Source organism: Trichechus manatus, unplaced genomic scaffold, assembly GCF_000243295.1.
Source record: "Trichechus manatus latirostris isolate Lorelei unplaced genomic scaffold, TriManLat1.0 scaffold00089, whole genome shotgun sequence".
Taxonomy (NCBI): domain Eukaryota; kingdom Metazoa; phylum Chordata; class Mammalia; order Sirenia; family Trichechidae; genus Trichechus; species Trichechus manatus.
Window position 1 is genome coordinate 2,291,287 of NW_004444025.1, and position 26,237 is coordinate 2,317,523.

At 38.1% G+C, this 26,237-nt stretch overlaps 1 protein-coding gene across 4 annotated transcripts in view; it reads left to right on the plus strand.

Moving 5' to 3' along the window:
- Positions 1-3,150: 3,150 nt before the first annotated feature.
- GRIA2 (glutamate ionotropic receptor AMPA type subunit 2) overlaps positions 3,151-26,237 on the plus strand; it is a 186,360-nt gene continuing 163,273 nt past the window's right edge. For 2 of the 4 annotated variants that reach the window (XM_004382036.1, XM_004382035.1), the window contains exons 1-2: positions 3,151-3,685; positions 4,206-4,346. In XM_004382036.1, coding sequence (XP_004382093.1) covers positions 3,598-3,685; positions 4,206-4,346 — 229 coding nt within the window. In that variant the 5' untranslated portion in view covers positions 3,151-3,597. The remainder of the gene's footprint in view (positions 3,686-4,205; positions 4,347-26,237) is intronic. The other 2 variants (XM_004382037.1, XM_004382034.1) reach the window with 2 other exon arrangements.

Sequence of the window (26,237 nt, forward strand, 5' to 3'; positions counted from 1 at the left end):
TCAAAATTATCTCACCCCCTAATCCCTGCAGTGACTTTATGAAAAGCTTTTTTGTACTGGAACACAACTTAAATCTCTGCACAATGGGTAGCCATATTTAAAAATTCTTAAACATTTCAAAGCAGATTTACAAATAAGTTAATTTTTTGCTAAATTAAAACAAAGATGAATTAAAGGGGAAATGATCTTTTTTTACATAAAATACTTATTTCTAGCCTTAATGTTAAAAATTATCTTCATTATTTAAACACACATACACGCACAACAAAGCAACAATCAACTAACCAAACAAATAACGAGGGAGATGATGTTATTTTATTCCTTCTATTTTTAACTGTAATTTATCAACCTTGTTTCAGAAACAGTACTGATGTTTTAGATAATTGCCAACATTGAACAGCAGAGGGCAGAAAACAGTAAATTCTGTTGTTGGAGTACGCTACTCTCCTCAACTGTAGTCCTAGGAGTTTTGAATTATCAAAACTGACTTTATTACTGATCAATATATCAACATATATGTATATATGTACACATATACATGTATAGATACATACACACACACACACACATATATATATATATTCTTGAACAGAAGGTTTCAAAGTGTTAAAAACAGAGTTATGGACACACACAAAAATAAATTCCAGGACTATTCCATTTATTTGTATAACCCATTTACTTTAGCTAATTTAAATTTATTACACACAAATTGACAGTTTTCTATGCTTGAGAAATACATGCTATTTAAACATTATATTGAATTTGAAAAGTTGTATGGATGATAACATTAATACAAAGATGTTATTATTGCAGGCGGTAAGTATTCAGGTGTGTAAAAGGTACACACACAACTAGTTCGTGAAAAACAATTACTAGAGTATCAAATGAACCGCAAGTAGTGTCTGCTACAATTTTGATTTCCATCTTATACAATAAAATTGGTCACTAGACAGTAACATTTTCCCTGCGTTCTTAAATATCGTTTAGTAGGGGAAAATTCTCAATGATTCAGCAAATTCTTATTTTATATCGTTTGTTTTCATAGAATGTAGCTAAGTCAATTTTGAATTCATCTCTATCTTTGACTTTAAAATCAGTTAAGATAATAATAGTTTTTAGAATCACCTTTGTATTTTTAAATTCACTTTACCTTGACCCACACTCACTAATTCTTTATATTCAAGCTCCTCTCTCTTTCTCTCTCGCTCCTTCTCTCTCTTTTCTTCATTCCAAGTTACTTTGTATAAAATAGAAATTTTCATTGTGGAAAAATTGGATGGATAAAACGAATGACTGAAGAGGTTTTTTTAAAAAAAATTTTATTTTGTTGTGAGCTGTTATTCTTTTTCAATTTAAATTTTTATTTCAAAAAAGACATATTTTCAAATCAATTTTTGTGCCTTATATCACAAATAGTGATTACATAGATAGGATATATTTAATTAGTCTTTATGTTGAAAATTTGAATATACGTATTCATTTATGCCTCTTTTATTTTTATTCTTATTTTTTAGAAGGCTAAATGTATTTTGATTGGGAGGACCTCTTTTATATGTAGTGAGCAGTATTTATTAACAGACTAAAACGAACTCTTGGTGATAAAATTAGGAGGTGTTGTTTTATCTGTAGCATATTAGCTTAGATTACAGGTATTCTCACTTAATTTAGGAATATATGTCAACAGTCAAAAAAGGGAAAGGCCATGTCTGAAAACACATAATTAGAGTATTTGTGAGTCATTGAGGACATCTTCCTCATCCTTCTCAATTTTGAAATGTGGAGATTGAGGCCCAGGGTGATTCAGGGACAAGGAGAAGATAATTCAGGCAACAAGAGGACTGCGGGGTGACATGAACGTGACAAGTGCACAGAAAGGCAGTGTGGCGGACCTACTCTCATGGCATTCTGGAGTACTAGCGGATTCTTCCCTTAATATTGTGGACTCCAAACTCCTGCGTCCTGGAAACAGTCCTTTGCACTCAATCCTCTTTTAGCTCATTGTTTAAATCACAAAAGTCATAAAACTCGGTGAGGAATTTCTGAGGCAGCTGAAGGATTTGCCAGAATAGGTTCCCAGCGATGGGCTTGGCGAGCGGTGTGAAGTGCATAGATTCCACAGGAGGAAGTCTAATCTTCAATCCTCCCCACCAACTCCCTTCCCACAGACTTTTCATCCCTAACCTCATCTTTCTTTCCCAGTGGTGTCAAGCTCACGGTTTCCACATGGTGAGGTAGCTTGCTTTCTTGGCATAGTGATATTTCAAAACTTGTAGCCCAAAGACGACAGGGTATTCAGTTTCTAATGAAATCTCTGGGAAAGACTTTGCAGCTCTGCGGCCTTTGTATCTTTGCTCCTCCCAATCTCTTCTCTCTATTAGCCTTTCCTTGAATCGGAGTCTCTGGCTTTCAATCTGTATAAAGAAAGGCTTCTCAGGAGCCAAGTCTCTACAGCGGGAGGGAGTCTGCAGTGAGGGCTGAGAGAGACCCGCACGCATTGTGGCAGCGAGTCTGCATGACAGCCAGCCGGCATGGAATACATTCTAAAGATGCGACTTCCACTCAAAGCACTTTAACAATGCAATCTTCATCTTCTCCTATCAGGCTTGAACCTTACAGAGAGTGTTGGGTTTTCCTCGGATCCTGGATCTATCACATGAAGCTAAAGTTCACAATTTTGGAACACTTCTTCGATTGGTATGTTGTTTGCTTGTCTGCTTTTTGGCTGAGTCAGGTGAGGTGGATGGCAAGGTCTCTAGGTGGATTCCTAGGTGTGTTTTCTAGAACATGAAAATCAAAATTACTCTTAATACAGCAGGGCCTGGGGAGAGAACAGTCCACGCCAAACGTTTAGCAATTCGGCTTCTCTTGCACAGCAGCCGGAATTCAGCTTTGCTGCATTTGGTTCAGGGCCTGAGCATCTGGAGGCAGGAGCAGCAGCGGTACAAAAGTAGCGCCTTAGAGGAGCGAGGCGCTGTCCTCGGTGCTGAAAGGCAGAGGGGGTCGGTGGGCGTGGCGGCTCCCGAGACCGACCGTTTCTTACGGGGACAGCGGCTGCGGGTTCCGAGACGCGCGCGCCCCGCAGCCAGAGCGGTGCGGGGAGCCGGCCACGGGCCGGGGGAGGGGTGAGCGCGCGAGCCCGCCGCCAGCCGCGAGTCGCGCACGCGCGCCGGGGACTGCCTGCCCCTCTCTGTGACTTGCCTCTGTGTGTGCGTGTGAGTGTGTGTGCGCGCGCGCGCGCGCGTGTATGAGAGAGAGAGAGGAGAGGGGAAGAGACTGCGAGAGAGGGTGAGTGTGTGTGAGTGCATGGGAGGGTGCTGAATATTCCGAGACACTGGGACCACAGCGGCCACACGGCTGAAAACTGCATCCAGCCAGTCCTCCGGACTTCGGGAGCGGGGACAGGGCGCAGGGCAGCAGCCACCAGCAGGACCTGGGAAATAAGGCTTTTTCTGCTTGCACTCCAGGTTTTTAGCAGCTTGGTGCTAAATTGTTCTCTCAAAATGCAGAGGATCTAATTTGCTGAGGAAAACGGCTGAAGAAGGAAGAGGAGGAAAAAGGAAACAAGGGTATTTTGTGGATGCTCTACTTTTCTTGGAAATGCAAAAGATTATGCATATTACTGTCCTCCTTTCTCCTGTTTTTTGGGGACTGATTTTTGGTGTCACTTCTAACAGCATACAGATAGGTAGGTATCCTTTGTGCTATGCTTTTGAATTGTGCATAATTTGATGGTAATCTTTGTTCACAGTGGACAAATTAATTCATGTCATGTAGACTTATGTCATACCTTGACTGCATTCCAGATTTAAACTGCCTAGAATATACATGATTTTTCTTAGGATGAAGCAAAGGGAAAAGCCTATGCCTTTCCTACACTTAGGAAAAGGTCTTCTCATTTCTGACCCCCTAGATTTGATTAATTCTGCCTTAACAATATTTTCTCGTTTGTTCAGATACTCTAGGGGTCTGAATGCAAAGCTCTGTGATTATGAGGAAAGGCGAATGTCTCTGACCACCTGCCTTGCCCCTCAGATTCTCATCACTGTCTTGACCCCTTGGATACCATTTGGAAGTTCGATCCCCGCTGCCCGAGTGCGATGTTTATTCGGCCAGTTAGCATGAATAAGAGACTCCCAGGCTGTCGGGCACTCCTTTCCCTCCCGGGCACTGACACTGTTCTTTTGCTTGGTGCTTGTTCTTTACAGGGGGGCTATTTCCGAGGGGCGCTGATCAGGAATACAGTGCATTTCGGGTAGGGATGGTTCAGTTTTCCACTTCGGAGTTCAGACTGACACCCCACATCGACAATTTGGAGGTAGCGAACAGCTTCGCAGTCACCAATGCTTGTAAGTAATGAATATTCATGCCTTTCCGGTGCCGCACGCGGAAAGCCAGCGAGTGTGAGCGCGGGGTGGCGTGTGCATGTGTGTGTAGGAGTGAGAGTGACTGCACACGCGCATGCACGTGACGGAGAAGAGAGAAGGTGGCTGCGATCTCGGGGACCCCCGCTGACTTTGTGTGGGTGAAGTGGGGGCGAGAGGCTCTGAAGAGTGTGCGCACTTGGGAGCCAGGGTGGGGGCGGGAGGGGAGGAGGCTTCTCGCTCATCGTGAGTGCTCCAAGAGAAGCCCCGCCGCCCCCTCCCTCAGCCCTTGCACGCCCGTGGGCACCCTGCCCGCAGAGAACACGCCGTTCCCAGGGCGCGCTGGCCTGCTGTCCCACAGGGGCCGCCTACCCGGCCAGCTGCAGCCCGCGCCCCGAGGCTGGGACCTGCAGCCGCAGCTGGGGCTCATCCTGCGGCCCCTCGGAGCCCCACGTCTCCTCCCTGCCGGGACAAGTTGTTAGATGGCTCTGGAGTTGGGACAGGGGCTGTTACATAACGCCCACCAAGGGCCCCGAGGCGGCGAGCGGCGAGGCTGACGCAGCTGCGGCCCGGCTCGGGGCTGGGGGCGGCCGCCGACCATTCGGCGGCTCGGCTGCAGCCTCCGGCGTCGGAAGGGCCCGTGCGCCCCGGGCGCCGCGGTCAGCTCGCGGGCCGGCGCGCTTTGTTCTCGGGGGAGCAGGGCTGCAGCGGGGCAGCAAGAGGAAAAAGAGCCGATCCGAAAGCGGTGGGATCCGGCCGCGTTTGAGGATCCTGAGCAGTCGCTGATCAGCCATTTTGGTCTTTGCAGTTCTCCATATTAGCCCTATCACTCCACGCAGTGTTGCGCGCCCCACAGGGAAGCTCTCTCGAGGCTTCAGAAGAAGTAACAGAGCCCCAGCAATTGGGCATCTCCAGGTGGACTGGCGAGGCTAGCCGGCCCGTGCCCGGCGCTCCCTCCCCCGCGCCGGCGTGGGTAGCGCAGCCTCAGCTCCTGTACCTTCCGGCCCTCTTCCCGACAGCGGCCATCATTTCTTGCCGCCTGCGCTGGGGTGGTTCTCTCCTGCCGCGAGGTTCGCACTTTTTATTTCAGAGCCAACAATTTGTGGGAGGGGGTTTGCAGATGGCTCAACCCACCAGTTGGCTGCAGTGTAAGGAAGCTAGAGGAAAATAACCACAGGAAAAGCTCAACTGCAGTGTTCTACGTTAGACAAACAGCTGGTTACCAACCAGCTTTCCCATAGTAAGCCTTAATCGTATATCGATAGTTTGGCTAGATTATCATAGTCTGGAACACCGTCAACTCGTTTTGAAATTAGTGTTTCCCGAGTGAAGGAAGAACGGAAACAATTTTCTTTTGACCGATAGAATAGGGGCATTACTGGGATCCCTTTAGGTGTCCAGCATGAATTGTTCAGGAAGAATAGATTTAAGAAGGTTTCGGTGCTATATGTTTTCTTCGAATGATGATGGCAAGGAAGAAAAGGGACAGAGATACAGAATGGCTTGAAGAGGATTTGCATACATAAACATATACATATACAAAGAAACTGTTGTAGGTTAGTGTTTGAAGAATCTTGTGCTTGACCTATTTATCTACCTGATTTAGACCATTCATCTGTTATCAAGAAGTTTCCTTGGTTTCCCTGAATATTAAATTTGACATGCTCCTGTGCTGAGTATCTAACTGTATATAATTGTATACTAGCATGAAAAAGCTTTGAAAAGCAAAGGATCTTACACCTTCATGGCTATATGAAGGGGAAGATTTAAAAAGTGAAGGCATATGCTACTTTACTTTTTGAAAATGGTCAGTGGTTGAGAAGTTCACGCATTGGTGAAAATGAGGAGATTACTGAGAAAAAACAGATACGCCCACTGAACAAAATGAGTCTTTGATTCTAACCAATCTTCAGTGATGACGCCTTGCAAAGATCAAAGATTGTGGTTAGTTTCGGTTAGGTGATGCGTTTAAGTTCTTAGTCTCAATGTTTGTGAGTAGATTTATTTGTTAATAGAAATTTTACTGAAATAAGATGCAGAAAAATGTACAAACACTAAATATATGATATGTATATCTCCATTAATTTTCACAGAAAGAACACATACATTCAGCACATGGATTTGATTAAAAACAAAAACAAAAAAACTGCCCAACAACTTGTTTGCCCGTTGTTCTGAGAAGCTGGGATCATCAGTATCCATTTTGCATAGATTTCGTGAGCTCAGGATTTTCTTTTTTTCTCAGAAAGTTAAGCTGAAATAAAATTGTGCTTATTTCCAGATCCCGTAATTACTCCTTGATGGATAAAGTATTTTCAAATTGTCCACATGGGAATTCAGAATAATGGCATTTGAACCTCCCATGTTATAAGTAACCATATTGGTGGCTGAAGAGACCCGGTGAGACACACTATTACTGGAGAGACGCTCATTAGATAGAATCTCTTGGAGTTGACATTGACTCAGTGCCTGGGCAAGTCATTTAACTTTTGTGACTCAGTTTCTTCATTCCTGTAGGAATTTTATAATCTAGAGATTGTAAACATGAAATGGAGCATTTCCGTCCTTCTTTATTTTGTTAAGCTTTGCTAAGAATAATAGAAAATATAAAATTAGTTAAACTCTTTCCAGAGAGAGCGGTACTATGGAAACCACAGTCACAAAGTCAATAGTCAAGAAATGGATGGAAATCTTTAATGGAAAAATTGTGAAAATGAGTCTTGATGATTTAAATCCTGCTCAAGATTATTTTTCCAAAGTTTATCCTTTGTTTTATTACCTTTTCATTCAGAGGAGTCTGTAACTCTTCCCTGTATCAAGTGGAAGCAGCAGGATCAAATATTTTGATAGTTAAGACCAAAACAGCTTTTCCCCACTATTTCCCATAAATCTAAGTAATTTTGCTCTTTAATTCTATTCTTAAAATGATGTATCATCAGCCAACACTCATAGTGTAGCTTGTTCTTCCTCTTCTAAAAATCCTACAGGGTTAAGTTTATATGTTAAGAGCATGAAATTTTATAGCTCAATAATACAGTATTTTCAAAAGAGAAAAGGTATTAGTTTACTAATTTAATTCCACTCTTTAGATGGAAGAATTTATTTGAAACTGCCAAGTTTGACGTTGATTTAAAGATCCAATGAGATCTACTGAACGCTTAAGGTTATGCAAATGAAATGCAGTCATTGTGTTCTGAACTGGGTAAAATAACTGTGTGCATCACATCTCACCGAACTCCCACATTCTTCTCTTTCACAGTCACAGTGGGATAATCCAAGTACCTATTTGGTCTCCTTTGTTTCCATGGGTACCTGAGGAAATACAGATTTCCAATTTCTTTCTTTCTCTCTCCCTCCCTGTTTCCTTCCCTCCCCTCCCCTCTGCTCCCTCTACCCTACTTCCTCTCCCTTCCTGTTAGATGGGGATAGTTCTAAGTTTTTTTATTATTATTTTTTTTTTTCTGGAAGGTTGTTAAAAAAATAAGACTTCCTCAGGAGAAACCAGCGTCCTGGTGGCACAGTGGTTAAGAGCTCAGGCTGCTAACCAAAAGGTCAGCAGTTCGAATCCACCTATGGGGCAGTTTTACTCTGTCCTGTAGAGACCCTATGAGTGGGAATCGACTGGACACCAAATAACAAGAACAGCCTGAGAAACTACAAGCATAAACCCAGAAACAAATTGAGACTAAAATCTGATGTGTTCAGCAGTTGAAACCAGTGATGGGCCTCAAAATTTCATTCATTCATCCATTCATTCAACAAATATTTATATAGTACCTCCTAAGTGTCAAAGAGTAAATGAATGTTTTTCCCATGGTAATTCATTTTTTTCTAACCTTTTACCTCTGCGTTCTTTCAAATAATTTTCCCAGCCTTGTGGCATTGACGCCTTCGGTGAACACTGGCTAGAGCTGTGGCTAGGGACTTTCATGTGAGACGTGAGGCTAGTCTAGTTTTTTTATACTCAAGTAATTTATAAAGTAACTAAAAAAATCTAGATTTTTGTGAAAATAATAAATGTAATATTGACACGTGTATACACCACATATTTATATTGTGTATAAACAGCAGATTTTTAGGAAAATGCTAAGTATTTTTTACTTTCTAAAATTACTAATTAACCTTAACGCTATTTTCATTACTAAAACTTTTTTAAAATAAAACTGTCTGATAGGATTATAAACACGAGTGATCTCACAGGGCTTGTGGACTAACATATTAAATATTACATTTATTTTTCAAAATCTTTCCTTTTTGTTTCTCTTGAGGAATGACTTTGACAAAAGGTTATTAGTCTATTTTAATATAATTTAATAACTTTGTATTTCAATTTCTTAAAACAAATTATAGAAAAATGTGAAGAAACGGCAAATAAAAATCTACTTTTTCTCTAAGCCAGCAGATGGAGATGTTGGAGAAAATATTGTTCTTTTAGAAAACTGTTGCGCACACTGAATACCTTTTGAAACACTGTAAACAAATTTATTTAGAGAAATTGAAAAATATATAAATGATGTCTAATTTGAAAGAAAAATTTTTAAATGCCATGTTCGAAAGAAAGAACTTCCAATGCTTTTTAAAAACAGAGCGTCTTGATTTTTTTAAATGCGTATTTTACATATTCTTGTAAACATGATTTATAAAGACATTCAGGAACAGCGCAGATTGTAAATGCTGTTGGAAGAGACAACATTTTAAAATTATATTTTTCAGCTTTTAAAGCTTGATGACACTGATATAGTTTCTGAGGTGTGTTTCTTATTGAATTTTATTTGTGGATTTTTGAGATTAGGTTTCTGCGTTCATCAGATTAAACTGGTGTTTGCTAAACCTTACTGTACTTTGCATGAGTGACATTCCATGTATGTAACACACACATATATGTGTTATAGTTATAATTACAGATTTTGAGTAGATATAGATTGCTGGTTATTTTTGTTGAAGTAATTACTGAAACCTGGAGTAACTGATTCAACAGATGCAAGAATTTGATAAAACCAGAATTAATTTGGATGCTATAAAAGCAATGATAAGAATTCATGGTGTGAAGAAAACCATAAGCTCATTTATCTGAACACAATACCTTATAACCTGGTATTGTGAATATTGTTATATTGAACTGGAAATTTCAGAGAAGGAAGTAGTATTTTGCATGTGAGAATATGTCATTGAATTTTTTGTAATTAAACTTTCATATTTCACTTATCACAAGAGATTTTCAAGAAGATGTTACATTGTACTAAACAGAATCAAAGAATGGCATTGATTGACATATATTTATTTTTTGGATTACAAAATTAAGCATTTAAATAAAAATTACTATGTGAAACTGTAGAATCTTAGTAGTAAGGATTTAGTTCTATGCTGTTTCTAGGCAAGGTCTTGAGGCTTCAATCTGTCACTGAAGAAGTATAGAGGGTTTCGGTATCACATCAAGTCTTTCAAGTGCTATGCTTATTGCACGGTGATATTATGAGGAGAGGATGCTGGTTAATGCCTAGATCTCACATCCATCCATCATCTCTTCCAATAATACTTTGCCACCTTTCAATCTTCTTAGAACCCTGAATATTTTAGAGAAAATTGAAAAAGCACAGTTCCTTAATTACTCCAGTATATGTTGCTGTATGATTGAGTTTTCAAGGCGGTGTGTGTGTGTGTTTTTCCCTCCTCCTCCTCTTCCTTCTTTTTACAGTCAATAGATGTATTTAATCTGCAGAGCAAATTCTATTATAGGAAACAATCTAAATTGGAATAGAGAACTATTATTATTATTTTTAATGAGCAGTGGGTGCATTAAACTAAGAGCTAAAATCTTATATTAGATTTAAACGTTTGATTTGGATGTTAATGGACATTGGATAAATTCTATTTCCTTTTTCCTTCCTTAACTGGATTTTACTGAGGATTTCCCAGATTCCAATAAGAACATTAGCTTTTATTATACCAAGTTTCAGTCAAAATTTCTGAAGTTTTCTCTCATGATGTGAGTGACTAATTGCCAAATCAGTTATATATCTGTGCCTCTTCAGTACAATAGAAAAATTCATTGTTGGATTCAAAGTTAAAATTTCAAAATCAAGTTTGATTTAAAAATTTTCAAACACGAAAATGTTTTTCAAAGCAAGTTTTACTAATTTGAAAAAAATGAAAGTGGCTCTTATATCAAACAACGACCCATTGCCATCACGTCAATTCCAACTCATAGTGACCCTATAGGACAGAGTAGAACTGTCCCACAGGGTTTCCAAGGAGCAGCTGGTAGATTTTTACTGCCAACATTTTGGTTAGCAGCCAAACTCTTAACCACTATGCCACCAGGAGTCCATGGTTCTTACAGTGGTGTTAATTAGGACTCTTAACACCTCTTAAGTATTATTTTCCAGTATTACTCAATTTAAGGAATTTTGTTAGTTTTGATCATTTTAATTATAGAATGAAAATCCTATAAAATTAACAAGAATGTAAGATGTCCCCTTCTCTGAGGCAGGAGCACGCTGTCCTTACCTTCGTATCCTTCACAAAGTCTCGTCGGTTCCCAGTGCACTGGGTACCTGATGATTGTCTATTAAACACATTTACTTTTATAGTAGATATTTGATCGATGAGCTATATTTTTGAAAGTCAGAAATTCTCCTTTTTTATACATATGAATTTCAGAAGAAGCAATTTATTTGATATCTGTCTCAAATCTTAGAGAGATGTGTAACATTTATTTTTGATTTTCATCTACAGACTAGTTATGTTCCAAGTTATTATCTTTACCTTTAAAGCTACACTGATACCTGTCAAAATGATTTGCTGAAGATATGTATAATAAACATTTTAAAGAGGATTTATAAATGCCAATTTTTATGATGATATAAAGACCACGCTGCAAGTGGTTACAATACAAGACGCCATTAAAAGGACCCTGGCAGCTATGGGCAGCTATGGGCAGCTGTGGGCAGCTATGGGCAGCTGTGGGCAGCTGTGGGCAACTATGGGCAGCTGTGGGCAGCTGTGGGCAACTATGGGCAGCTGTGGGCAGCTGTGGGCAGCTGTGGGCAACTATGGGCAGCTGTGGGCAGCTGTGGGCAGCTGTGGGCAACTATGGGCAGCTGTGGGCAACTATGGGCAGCTGTGGGCAGCTGTGGGCAACTGTGGGCAGCTGTGGGCAGCTGTGGGCAGCTGGGGCAGCTGTGGGCAGCTGTGGGCAGCTTCAGCTTCCATTTTAGTGATAGTTTTTCCACAGAAGTGTCTTTACGTATTCCTTGATCTGTCACAGAATTGACTTAGTGTTTTTTCACACTTGGTTTTATGTACCGTAATTTTCTGAGTTAATTCTTTTAGTGCAAATTAAAATTACTGAATTACAAAAAAAATGTTTTCGTTCAGAGTATGTCAGAGAATGAGAAGTTACGGACATAGTTTCTTGTAGTGGACCGTTTGTTCTACTGTTTGCACTAATGTGTGTGATTTTTTTTTTTTTTTCCATTAATGCTTTTTTCTTCTCCTTTTTTGGTGTCTTCAATCTATCTTTAGAATTTGTTTTAGAATTATTTTGCTGTGTCTTATTTTCATTCTCTTGATAATTGGATTGAGCAAAAATCTTGTTATATATTTTTAATTATCATACATTAATGAAAAAATGATCAAAAGTGCTTACTGGTAATTTGTAGCTTCAGATAGTTTTGAAATTCAGAGTCGTGAAACTTACCAGTATCTTCAGCTGAATAGAGCAGAGAGAATTTGGAGACCTAGGGTTTATTATAGGAAGGGAAGTTATGAGAAGATAATTTCTTAGATTGTTTTAATTTTTATCTCTCTTCATAGCTTATAAACGAATGACATATTCCTCATAGTTTTACCATTTGGATAATTTTTCAGAGTTTTACTTTGTAGTTTTATGTATTTTATTTATGGTTATGTTATGGTAATTGCTACAGATTCTCCTGATTATTTCAGTATTGAAGATATGAGCACAGACTGGGTTGAATTGAGAAATGCCTAAATTTTAGTTTGTTCAATGTACTTGGAATAAGGCATCATATTTCTATGACACTTATTTACCCTTCATGTAAAATTAAATCTTAACTCCTAAATGCTTTGGTATTCACTTGTTTTATGGTCCTTTGATACTTTCACTTTGAATGGATTTCCGTGAACCTCAGAAGGCACCTCTTTAATGTAAATAAACCAGTAACTGGTTGCCATCGCGTTGACTTTGTCACATGACAATCCTGTGTGTGTCAGAGTAGAATTGTGCTCCGTAGGGTTTTCAGTGGCCGACTTTTCTTCCTAGGCACTTCTGGGTGGACTGGAACTGTCAACATTTTGATCCGCAGCCAAGGGCATTAACCATTTGCATCTCCCAGTGACTCCTTAATATAAATATTTTGTTTAATATTTCTTTCTAAATACCCAATTATGATGATGGAAATAGAAATATGTTTATGCCATCTGAGTATATTGTAAGCATGTCATTGAGTATTACCTGATTCTTCATCCAATAACAGATTATGGCCTAAGTCAGTCATTTCCAGCTTCAACATAAATTCAGTTGAAACTCAAGTTATATAATTTGATATACGGCAAAGTTTTCTTGGCCTATAAACCTTTTGCTGCTGGTATAAAGTCTCTGTGTTAAAATACTATTCTGTTTTACATTTAGCATTCATTTGACAATTTCTCTAGTTTCAATATTCAGGCCATTGCAATATGAATATGTCATCATTTTATTATATAGTTTTTTTAATTCTTATACATGAGAAAAAGGGTAGAACGGGCATGTTGAAATAAGTATTTCCAGCTGAGGGAAACATTTCTATTCCTTTGTTGCAAATTGAAATTGCCAGATTTCTTAAAGCGTGGAAGGGGGCTGCTTAGAGCAGACAGTGAGAATGTCAAACGGCAGGGTGTCTTGGTGTGCTGGGCAAGGCCTTAGGGACTTGGAACAGAATCCTTTTTCTCATTTAAGCTTCTCTCTGACTTGGTGTTTGCTAGGTTTACATGTCTACGGTCAACTTTCCTTTACACTAGCATTGAGCTCCTACGAAGCAGTGAATTCTAATCATAATATTGATTTTGGCAAATACAAATTATTACTTCTGGAGGGAAGCAAGAAGGAAATATACATCACTCTTAGACAAAAACACCAATATAAGGCAATTTATCATTCTAGGTAGGAAAAAAATGTTTTATATTTATGAGGTAAAATATTGGCTGAAAATTTTTGAAAAACATTGGAAATAAAAATATGTAATGTGGAACGTAACACTAGATAGATAGATGATAGATAGATAGATGATAGATAGATGGATGGATGGATGGATGGACGAATAGATGCTGTGAAGATGACTCCAATGCATGGTGACCTTGTGTACAACAGAACAAAATGTTGCTGTGTCCTCACAATTGTCAGCATGTTGAAGTCCGACGTCGTGGCTGTTGTGCCAATTCATCTATCACACCGAGGGTTTTCTACACCCTCATTGACCCTCTACTTCACCAAACATGATGTCTTCCTCTAGAGATTTATCCCTCCTGATGACGTGTCCAAACCAAGTGAGCGGGACAGGGTTCTGTCGTGATCCATAAGGTTTTCATTGCCATGAGTCGGGGGCTGACTAGAGGGAAGCTAGTAACAACGATTTTCAGAAGTAGATCACCAGGCCTTTCATCCTAGTCTGTCTTAGTCTAGAAGTTCTGCTGAAACGTGTCCACCATCGGTGACTCTGCTGGCATAGCTTCCGGCATCACCGTACCGCATGAGCCACCACAGTAGGACGAAGTGACAGAAGGGTGGTGGAACATACCACTAGACTGTGCTTTATGGGGGGCATGATTGTGTCCTGGGAAACTTCGTCTTCTGCTGAGATGCCTGATACTCAGCAAAACTTCATAAATTTATCAGTAGAACGCAGAAAAATTTGTCTTTTATTTTGTTATTTGCTGGTAATATTTTTCTAATCTTTACCATCTAAATAATGATTTAACAGTCCTACCTACATATATAAAATACATTAGTATGTCTTGGAAGAGTCTTTAGCAAACTTAATGGCAATTCTCAAACAATATCTCTTTTTTTGGCCTTAAGGCTAATCCCAAAAAACATTTAAAAGACAACTTGAGACTGAAATATAGAATGTAATGAGTAGTTTCATTCTGAAAAATACTGATTTTAAGGTGCGGGGTGGCAATTTGGTCAATAAATTTAAAAATATTGTCATAGGCATTTTAGTGATGCTAATTTGGACCAGTTTTAACATATCCCTCCAGAGCTTTATGTAAGCTATTTATTGTGACTTACATATATTAAAAGCAGGGCAATTCTAACAAGTTCCCAGGTGATGCTAATGCTGCTGATTAGGGATCATAGGGACCAATTATGAAAATCACTAGTAGAGCAGTGATTCTTAAAATTTAGTATACATAAGAATCACCTGGGGGAACTTGTTAAACTGTAGAATCTGGTTGACTATATCTGGGGTGGAAATGCAAATTCCCAGCAGGGGTTAGAACTGAAACAAACCGGTTAGAAACCCTAGTGTAAAGAGACTATCTGTTTTCACTGATCCTGCTCCCACAGAAAAAGCTCTTACAATTCTCGAGTCGGGGAGGATATCCCTTAACAAAAGCATCTCTACTCACTGTAGGCCCTCGGCAAAGGTGGTTCTGAAAGAGGTCTTTCGGGGTGGTGCGAAAGGTCTGTGTTTTACTGGTTTTTTTGGGGAGATATCTTTCAATTTATATCATTTTTTTATCATTCATGTCTTACATTGTTTATGAAGAATTGGAGGATTTTGGTTTTATTTTTAGTTTATGTATGAAATGGAGACATTGGACTTTATAATTTCCAAGAACTTCCACAATGTATAATTTTACTCTTCTGGCTTTTACTAGTTTACAGCATTACTAGTAACTTACGTATCCCATTGCCATCGATTCGATTCTGACTCATAGTGACCCTGTAGGTCAGAGGAGAACTGCCCCACAGGGTTTCCAAGGCTGTAAATCTTTACTGAAGCAGACTGTGACATCTTTCTCTCTCAGAGCTGCTGGTGGGTTCAAACTGCTGGCCTTTCAGTTCCCAGCCGATGGCTTTAACGACTGCAACATCACGGCTCCCTGTTGCTGTTAGTTGTCATCCAGTCGGTTCCTACTCAGAACAACCCCATGGACAACAGGACGAAACATTGCCCAGTCCCGCGCCATCCTCACAATCATTGCTATGTTTGAGCCCATTGTTGCAGCCACTGTGTCAATCCATCTCCTCGAGTGTCTTCCTCTCCTTTGCCGTTTCCTCCTGATAACATGCCCAAAGTCTGTGAGGTGAAGTCTCGTGATCCTTAAATCCAGAGGACTCTGGCTGTACTTCCTCCAAGATAGATTTGTTCCTATTCTGGCAGTCCATAGTATATTCAATATTCTTCACCAACACCATAATTCAAGCACATTTTCAGTCTTCCTTATTCACTGTCCAGCTTTCACATGCATATGAGGCTATTGAAAATACCATGGCTTGGATCAGGCTCACCTTAGTCCTCAAGGTGACATCTTTGCTTTTTAACGCTTTAAAGAGTCTTTTGCAGCAGATTTGCCCAGTGCAATATGTTGTTTGATTTCTTGACTGCTGCTTCCATGGGCACTGATTGTGGATCCAAGTAAAATGAAATCCTAGACAACTTCAGTATTTTCTTTGTTTATCATGATGTTACTTACTGGTCCAGTTGTGAAGATTTTTGTTTTCTTTGTGTTGAGGCGTAATCCATACTGGAGTCTGTAGTCTTTGATCTTCATCAGTAAGTGCTTCAAGTCCTCTTTGCTTTCAGCAAGCAAGGCTGTGTCATCTGCATATCACAGGCTGTTAATGAGTCTTCCTCCAATCCTGATGCCATGTTCTTCTTCATTAGTCCAGCTTCTCCAATTATTTGCCCAGCATACAGATTGAATAAGGATGATGGAAGGATACAACCCCGATGCACACCTTTCCTGATTTTAAGCCATGCAGTATCCCCTTGTTCTGTTTGAATGACTGCCTCTTGGTCTATGTACAGGGATCCTCAGGAGCACAATTAAGTGTTCTGGAATTCCCATTCTTCTCAATGTCATCCATAATTTGTTATGATCCACACAGTCAAATGCCTTTACATAGTCAATAAAGCAAGGGTAAACTTCTTTCTGTTACTGTCTTATTTCAGCCAAGATCCATTTGACATCAGCAGCAATGATATCCCTCATTTCACATCCTCTTCTGAATCCAGCTAGAATTTCTGGCAGTTACCTGTCAATGTACTGCTGCAATAATTTTCTAATTACTTGCATGTGGTATTAATGATATTGTTTACTAATTTCCGCATTCCATTTGATCACCTTCCTTTGGAATGGGCACATCTATGGACCTCTTCCTGTCAGTTGGCCAGGTAGCTGTTTCCCAAATTTCTTAGCATAGGCAAGTGAGCACCTATAGTGCTGCATCTGTTTGTTGGAACATTTCACTTGGTATTCGTCGATTCCTGGAGCCATGTTTTTCTCCAATGCCTTCAGTGCAGCTTGGACTTCTTTCTTCAATACCATCGTTTCTTAATCGTATGCTACCTCCTGAAATGGCTGAGTGTCAACCAGTTCTTTTTGGTATAGTGACTCTGTGTATTCCTTCCATCTTCCCTTGATGCTTCCTGCATCGTTCAATATTTTGCCCATAGAATCCTTCAGAATTGCAGCTCGAGGCTTAATTTTTTTCTTCAGTTCTTTTGGCTTGAGAAATGCCGAACATGTTCTTCCCTTTTGGTTTTCTAACTCCAGGTCTTTGCAAGCTTCATTATAATACTTTACTTTGTCTTCTAGAGCCGCCTTTGAAATCTTCTGTTCAGCTCTTTTACTTCATCGTTTGTTCCTTTCACTTTAGCTACTCTACATTCAAGAGCAAGTTTCAGAGGCTCTTCTGACTTTCATTTTGGTTTTTTCTTCCTCTCCCTCTTTTTAACGATCTTTTGCTTTCTTCACGTATGATGCCCTTGGTGTCATCCCACAACTCGTCTGGTCTTTGGTTATTAGTTTTCAATGTATCAGATCTTGAGATGGTCTCTAAATTCTGGTAGTATATATTCAAGGTCATAGTTTGGTTCTTGTAGACTTGTTTTAATTTTCTTCAGCTTGAACTTGACCTTGCATATGAGCAATTGATGGTCTGTTCTACAGTCGGCCCCTGGCCTTGTTCTGGCTGATCTTATTGAGCTTCTCCATTGTCTCTTTCCACAGACGTAGTTACTTTGATTCCTGTGTATTCCATCCTGCGAGGTCCGTGTAAATAGTAACTGTTCTTGTTGTTGAAAAAATGTATTTGCAATGAAGAAGTCATTGGTCTTGCAAAATTCTATTATGCAATCTCCCGTGTCGTTTCTATCACCAAGGCCATACTTCCCAACTACTGATTATTCTTCTTTGTTTCCTAGTTTCACATTCCAATAACCAATAATTATCAATGGAATCATCAAATCAAATTTTAGGAATTTAGGCAACAATTCAGAAAAGGTATCAAGGGTTTATTTAGCGTTTGTCCTTTTGAGGAAAGGACCACAGAATCTTCATATCTCAGAACATGTATTAAGCCAAAAAAACCCATTGCCGTCAAGTTGATTCCAACTCATAGTGACCCTTTAGGACAGAGTAGAACTGCCTGGTAGGGTTTCCAAGGCGTGGCTGGTGGATTCGAACTGTCGACCTTTTTGGTTAGCGGCCAAGCTCTTAACCACTGCACCACCTGGGTTCTGAACATGTATTAGTCAAGGTTTATCATCTCAATGATGAATACGCAAGGCAAAACTTTGATTCTTTGCAATTTGCTGCACCAGTGTCCTGGGAGACAAAATAGCGTTGCTTAAGAGTCTGCAACTAGAACCTAACTGTAGTCCTACTACTAGATGTCTGACATAAGGCAAGTCGTTTAATCATTTTGTGTCTCAGTTTCCAGCTTTGAAAAAGGGAACGCATGCACGATAGGATTGTTTGGAAGATACACATTATTTATAAAATACCATGTTTTGTTGGGTGCTTATAAGTGCACAAAAATTAGCTAACTTTTATTATTACTTTCTGTGTTGGAGTCCTTGCAAAGCTTTGATAAGCATTGCTATGATAAGCAGAGGACAAAAAAACAAAAACGAAAAGCTTTTCTAGTTTCTTGTTGGAATCTTCATACACCTCGGCAGGGCATATACTGTTTGATGACAAAGTAGAGAGTAACAAAACCAACCACGTAAACCACTTAAAATCATGTTTAGTGCGCTGCAGTGTGAGAATGATTCTGTTAAAGCTGAAGTGCTGAAATTCAAGTGGTGCTACATCCTTTCCTTCACTGCACATCACTTATATTTCAGGATGTTGAACAATTTGGAACTCTTACCCTGATAGATCTTTCAAGCATATAATTAAGACATTGTAACACTTTGTCTAACTGTGCATATTATAGATTTTTAATGGTTCATTTTATTTAATTAATTAAATTATATTTATATAAGTGAAAAGCCGTCAGGAGAGCATAGGCTTTGGAATCAGGCAAATCTTGGTTTCAGTATAATTAGCAGCTTTTTGATGCAAGGCATGTTTCTGACTCTTTGTAGTCTGAGGCTCAGTTTCTTCGTCATGCCTGATAATATTATTGGAACATTAAATGAGAAAATAAATGCCTAGCTCACCCAAATAGATTATCCAAAAGAGCCCTTATTTCCTGTATCTCAGCCCCTTGCTGTGAATAAACAGCATGATCAGAGAAACAGAGAGGAATAAAACGGAAGTTACGGCCTTCAGAAAGCTATTATAGTTTATCACTTTACATTTATGGAAGATTTTAAGTTTTCAAACTTCTTTCATATCTGTTTGATCCTCACGATAACTCTGTAAAGTTTACAGGACTATGGAGTTATAATTATACTCATTTCCAGATGAGAAAACAATAATTTAAGTGTTCTGAGATCTCTCAATTTGTGGAGGATCTCTCACTTAGAAAATAAGTCCTCTAGTTCCTAGGCCAGAAACTTTTCTCCATTTAAGGTGGCCATGTCGTGTATTAGAATAGGCGGACCAAACCAGACCAAACCAGACCAAACCAGACCAAACCAAACCCTTTTGGCTTTGAGTCAGTTCGGACTCACGGCACCTCTGTAGGTTACAGAGTAGAACTGCTACATAGGATTTTCTTGGCTGAAATCTTTCCAGAAGATAGCCAGCGGCACCTGGTGAGTTTGAACTGGCAACGTTTAGGTTAGTTGTCAAGCACAAGCCGTTTGCGCCACCCAAGAACCCTGAAAATAGGCAGACGTGGGTTAAAATTTTGCATCCAAAATTTACTAGTTGTGTGACCTGGTATAATCAGCTAACCTTTCTAATCCTGTTTCTTCTGTAAAATAAGTGGAATTATAGTACCTGCCTCATAATGTAATTGCCAGGATTAAATAATAATAGTTGCCCAATATAATATAGTGGCTCATGGTGCTAATTTCAGTGAGTGCATATTAGGCACAAATTCTTAGCTTTATGCATTTAGGTGCATGCAAGAGAAGGTAGCTAACAGTTCTCACAGTTTCCAAAATAACAGGCTTCGTTAATACAATCGCAAACTTTTCAAGGTAACGCTAGAGACAAGAGTTTTATTTTATTATCATTAAAGCAAACAAACAAAAAACTCCTGAATATGCAGATTACAAGAGTTTTGGCGTGCCTTGATCCACAGACTCTCTGCTTAAAATTCAACAGATAAACCGTAAGAACTGAAAATCATGCATAAGTTTAAAAAATATATAGATTCCACCTGTTACTTATTGTTTACATCTAACACTGTTCATTAACCACTCCCACCATGGAAACATTTGAGTAAATAAAAGTGATGGTAGATATTTCTGTATACGTATTAGATGACATTAAGCATGGGACTGGTTTGGTGCAACTTCTTCTCTATGGATTGTCTGCATCTTGCTGCTGGTCGGCTGGCTCGTTTTTCACATCTCCCTCATGAGTTCCTCCCATAAAGGTGCGGAAGATTTGAAAAATTTTCAAATAATTACTTGTCAAGAGATTACATTTCCTTCGGGGAATGGGGTGACTCTTTCTTTCCCTTCGTCGCTCTTTTCCTTCCTTCCTTCCTACCTCCCTTCCTCCCTTCCTCCCTTCCTTCCTTCCTTCCTGCAGCCTCTGAGAATGAGGAAAAATAAGGAAGTCCTACAAATGGGCTAAAATTTTTGGTAGTCTATAAAATATTCACTACCTCGTTCTGTGTTGACTTCTGTCATTCTGATGCTGTATCCTGTTGCAGTTAACAGAAGCCACATGAACTCTTTGATGTAGTAAACACTTGGGTCAGAGTTACTCTTTTAAAGCAAAGCTCTACATTTACAATATAAAGACTTTGGATTTGGGCATGAGGTAGAAAATATTGCATCACAGTTAAATATCTCTATGTTCTAAGTGCTCGTATCTATGTTGTTTCTATGCACCAAATAAGTATCACCGAATTTTCTTCTTTCCTCAAACTTTTAGTATATACCTGTTCTATGCCAATCATTTTGGTAATGTCTGGGGTGATAAAGAACAAGAGAAGGCTTCTGTATTGGAAATTTTTTCACAGGTGCAAAATCTTTTTTATTTTTTTAATGGCAAAAGGAGAAGAACTTAAATCTAGGTAGGCTAGTTGATTTTCTTATTACATTAGAATGTATAGTGTAATCATTGTTGCTACATAATTTATAAACATTTTCCTATACCTTGGAAGTAGATTCAAATGAAAGTATCTTACGAGCAGAATTTATAATTCCAAAAATTGTGAAGAACATATTAAAAAAGGTGCTAATAGAAGCTTAAAAATCAATGACTTATAGACTGATTCAGAACACATCGTTGAAAAACTGGGCAGCCAAGTAAGAAACGAATGACGTTAACTATATCGTGAATTGCCGATGTGTCAAAAATAATTTCAGTATTTTGAATCAGATGTTAGAGATGACAATTCATATTTTATTTTGCGTATTATTTTCTTAATTTTTTTCTTTCTTTGTCAAAAGCTTTTCAATGTCAGGTTGAACTGGATGATTTTTATATAAATAAATTTGATGGGCACTATATTATTTAATTATGATGAATACTATTTATTGCTCGTTAATAAAGAAGCAAGTTGCAACTTTTACAATTTTAACTTTTACAAAGATGTTTATAAATATTGAATCATACAGCTATTCAGAATTATCTAAGAGACAAACTCCCAGTTACTCTCTCTTGCAATGTTAAGACAGATTTTGTATCATCTAACCTTTGATTATTATAACAGGTTGAGCATTTCAGTGGAAAATTTTGATTATCTTAGAAAATTAATACAGCTTTTCCCAGTTGCCAATGAGTTGATTCCAATTCATGTATCAGAGTATAACTGTGCTCTGTAGGGTTTCCAGTAACTGATTTTTCAGAAGTAGATTGTCAGGCCTTTCTTCTGAGGTGCCTCTGGGTGGACTTGAATCTCCAACCTTTCCGTTAGCGGCCGAGCATGTTAACCCTCTGCACCATCCAGGGACTCCAAATAAAGCTTTAACATATCAAAATTATATAAAAGAATGAAAAGATTTGTTAACCATGGAGTTTGGTATATAGAAGGTTTTGAAAATTAAAACAGGCAGAAACTTTGAATTTAGATAATTAAGATCTTTATGTTTTGAGGTTTATAATTATTATGAAAATAACTCAGGCATATGGTAAATTTCAAAACACTGTATAAGGGCATATAATAAAAAATGTCTTCTTCCCTCTTCTCTTGCATAATCACCATCGTTGGTTTTCAGAAATGGTAGCATAACATACACACTATTCTGTACGTTGATTTCTTTTTGGAGAGCTTCTTATATCTGCACAGAGATGGTCCTCTTTTTTGTGGTTATTGCATAGGGTTCTTTTCTTCTTTAGCTTGTCCTTTGTTGATGGTTGTTTTCATTGTTAACCCTCTTTTTAAATTATGCGTGCAGGTATGTTTTTAGAATAGATTCCTAGTAGCAGAATAACTGAGTCAAAAGATGTTTGCATTTAAAATCTTGCTGTACATACCAGAAAGGTATAATAATTTACAATCCTACCTGGGGTGCATGAGCGTGACTGTTTCTGCCTCTTTCACGAGCTTGTATACACTATTAAACTTTGTAAAGCTTTGCCAGTGTTATCTCATTGTTTAAATTTACAATTATCGATTTTATTTGACTGTTAAAAATTTCTTTTTTCCACATTTTTTAATTGTAAAAATATAAATAACACATTTTCCAATTCAACATTTTCCTGTATACAATTCAGTGACACTGATTACATTAAACATATTGTGTAACCATCACCAATATCCATTACCAAATTAATTTAACACATCGTTTGCCTTTCTGTGTTTGTGTGTGTGTGTATCTGTGTATGTATATGTCTGCTCATAGCTTTGCCCAGTTTTCTGTTGGGTTGTAGGCATATTATTTATTGAAGTTGTTGTTGTTGTTAGGTGCCATTGAGTCGGTCGCAACTCATACTGACTCCGTGTATAACAAAAAGAAGCCCTGCCCAGCCCTGCACCATCCTCACATTTGTTGCGATGTTTGAGCCCACTGCTGCAGCCACTGTGTCAGTTCATCTCCTTGAGAGTCTTCCTCTTTTGCGCTGACCCTCTACTATACCGAGCGTGATGTCCTTCTCCCAGGACTGGTCCCTCCTGATAACATGTCCCAAGTATGCTAGACGAAGTCTCTCCATCCTCGCTTCTAAGGAGTATTCTGGCTGTACTTCTTCCAAGACAAATTTGTTCATTCTTCTGGCAGTCCATAGTATATTCAATATTCTTCACCAACACCGTAATTAAAAGACATCAGTTCTTCAGTCCTCCTTATTCATTGTCCAGTTTTCGCGTGCATACGAGATGATTGAAAATACCATGGCTTGGGTCAGGCACACCTTAGTCCTCAAAGTGATGTCTTTGCTTTTTAACACTTTAAAGAGGTTTTTTTGCAGCAGATTTGCCCAGTGTAGTGTGTCCTTTGATTGGTTGACTGCTGCTTCCATGGACATTGATTTTGGATTCAAACAAAATGGAAATTATTTATTGATACATACATTAAAGTAACTGTGGTGTGTGTTGCAGCTATTTTACCATTATTATTTTTCTTTTGGCTTCTTTATGACCTTTTTATATATACTTAAATTTTATTTAGTCAAATTTAGAAATTGTTTGCTTTATGACTTCAGGGTTTTTGCTCCTTGCTTAGAAAAGCTTTTCCCGTTAAAGATTATTTAAAGAAAAACATTGCTGCCCATATTGTTATTTAATACTCATGCTATTTTGGTTTCATGATTCAAGGTGAATCTTTGATTCATCTGAACTTGTTTGGTGTAAATACTAAGGTAGGGATACCACTTTATTTTTTCCCTCATAGGGTTAGCTAGTCACACACATTTTGAAAAATCTATTTTTTTTCCTCATTGATTTGAAATGCCATCAAATTTACTTCTTAAGTAAATATTCCTCAGGGAGTTAAAAACGAACAGAGAATTTATCCGGAAAATGAAATAAAGGAGATTAAAACTCTATGACAGGCAAAGGAATGTGAAGTTTTGCAAATACTTGTTTCCCGGAGCAGTGTGCTGTTATAAATGGTGCTTTTGTGTTACTGGGGTCTCAGAGCCATGAAAGAGGATGGCAGAATTTGAATGTTAGCTGAACCCAGAGGATAAATAAAGAATTTTTTTTTTTTTTTTGCCTTGCATCACAGCAGTGATATTGCTTAAAAGGACTGCCATTTTTGCACATTTCTTAGCAAATATGAATGCTTAAGCAGTGGATTATGATGGTGACTTGGCTTTTAAATATCACTCTGAAGTTAATTCAGTGTAACAGTCCCTAAGTGTTACCAAATAGAATTTTAAAACTAAGACTGCAATTCATATACAATAAAGACTCTCAGATACTCATAGCTTTATTGACTACTATATATTTTAATTTCCAGTCTTAAAAACCAGTTATGTGGTCTACCTAAAGCCAAATACTTATGGTATAAATCTGAGTTAAACTGGGATGCAAAATAAAATATTAAAATGTTACTGGCATCAGTAAACACTTCTGTGTAAACCTGCCTTATGGTACATGACATCCACTGTGTATGTTTTATCAAATATCAGAGAAATGCATAAATCTTTAACTATTTCATTTTGTGGAGCTTTGAGCTTAACTTGGGCTTATTGATGGGGACAAAAGGCATGTAAAGCCTTTGATAAGCATTTTCTAACACACTGCTTTTCCATTCGCTTATAAGTGAAGGATGTTTTAACTTTCAAAGTATGTCTAAGTATTTCATCGAACTTCTGTAAGACTGTAGTCATCGTTTTTTAATAATTTTAATGTATCATTAGGTAAACAGAAAAATGTTACATGGACGAAAACAAAAATAAGTTTACATCCGCAGAACTGCTCTGCTAAAATTTTTTTATACTAAGATTTTTCGTTTAAAATCAACATTTTTTGTGAACACTGGCTTAGTTTCCTTTCTCTCCATCATGCATAAAGGCAGGGGAGAGTGAACAAGAGAAAAAACAAACCAAAAGAAGAAACAATAGATGCCACTCTACTCTGGATGGGTGACGGACCACTAGAGCCGACCCCTAACGCAGTCCCAGTACTGGCGTGAGCAGGTGGAAGGCAGATTTTGTGAGGTGACTCTTTCATGGACCACAAACACTGTTCTCTTTCAGGGGATGACTGCTGATTTCCTTTTGCCATACTTTTACTAGTGTCTAAATGGATATTAATATAGGCCCTAATACTATTTTTTTTATTTAAAAATGCAAAGTTTGATTTTAGTGTTCATTTACTTTTTTTTTAATGCTGATTTTTTTTTTTTTTAATTTTGATAGATTTATATGTTACAAGCCAAATTTTTTTTTGGGTCAAATTCAAGTTTCAATGCACTCTTTAATCTAATTCATCTCCATATCTGTCCATTTTTATTTATCTACCTTTTTAAAAGGCTCTTATTATAAGGTGAAACTAACTCTATTTAAATTTTCTTCCGATATGAATGTAAAAGCTTTCTGAAGGCGATTATAATTTTTTTTCTAGTTATAAAAGTAACATATTAAGGTAGAAAATTTGGAAAAAACAGAAGAAAATATCAATTGTCAATGATTTTGCCCAAGAAATAATCACTTGTTAATAGTCAAGTATTTTCTTTACCCTCTTTTCTATACTTAATATTATTCATGAAGCCATTAAAGCTGTTTGTAAACCTAATTTTAATAAATTCATAATATGCGTGTCCATAATTTAATCACATCCTATCCCATGTGCATATTTAACTATCTCCTATTTTGCAGATTTTGTTTGAATCCTTTTTTATCCATTATAAAATATTGCTGCAAATGAAAATCCCTTTGTGTACGTATTTTTCTCATTTCTCTTGACTGAAGTGTAATTACTGAATCAAAAGCTATGCAGCATTTCCTTAAGTATTTCTGACAAGGATATGATGTAGTATGATACGTCAAGGAAATTCATGCCAATGTATAATCCTCTCAATTGTCTATGAAAATTCTGACTCATAGACCCTCATCATTGTTGTCATAAAAAAATTTCTTAGACATGTGACAGTTAAAACGTCCTTTTTGGATATATGATTTTTTTTTAATGTTTATTACACATTCACGTTTCTTTTTTCATAAATCATTTATTAAGGTCTTTTGCACAATTTTCATTGCTGTCTTGGGAGTTTTTCCCACTTAACTGCGTGAACTATTTCTCCAAGATCACCGTGCCAGGAGAAGGTGGAGTTAGATAGTTGAGCATCCAGCAATTAAACACCGTGGACCAGACAAGAACCACGCCACTGTTGCTTACAGGCC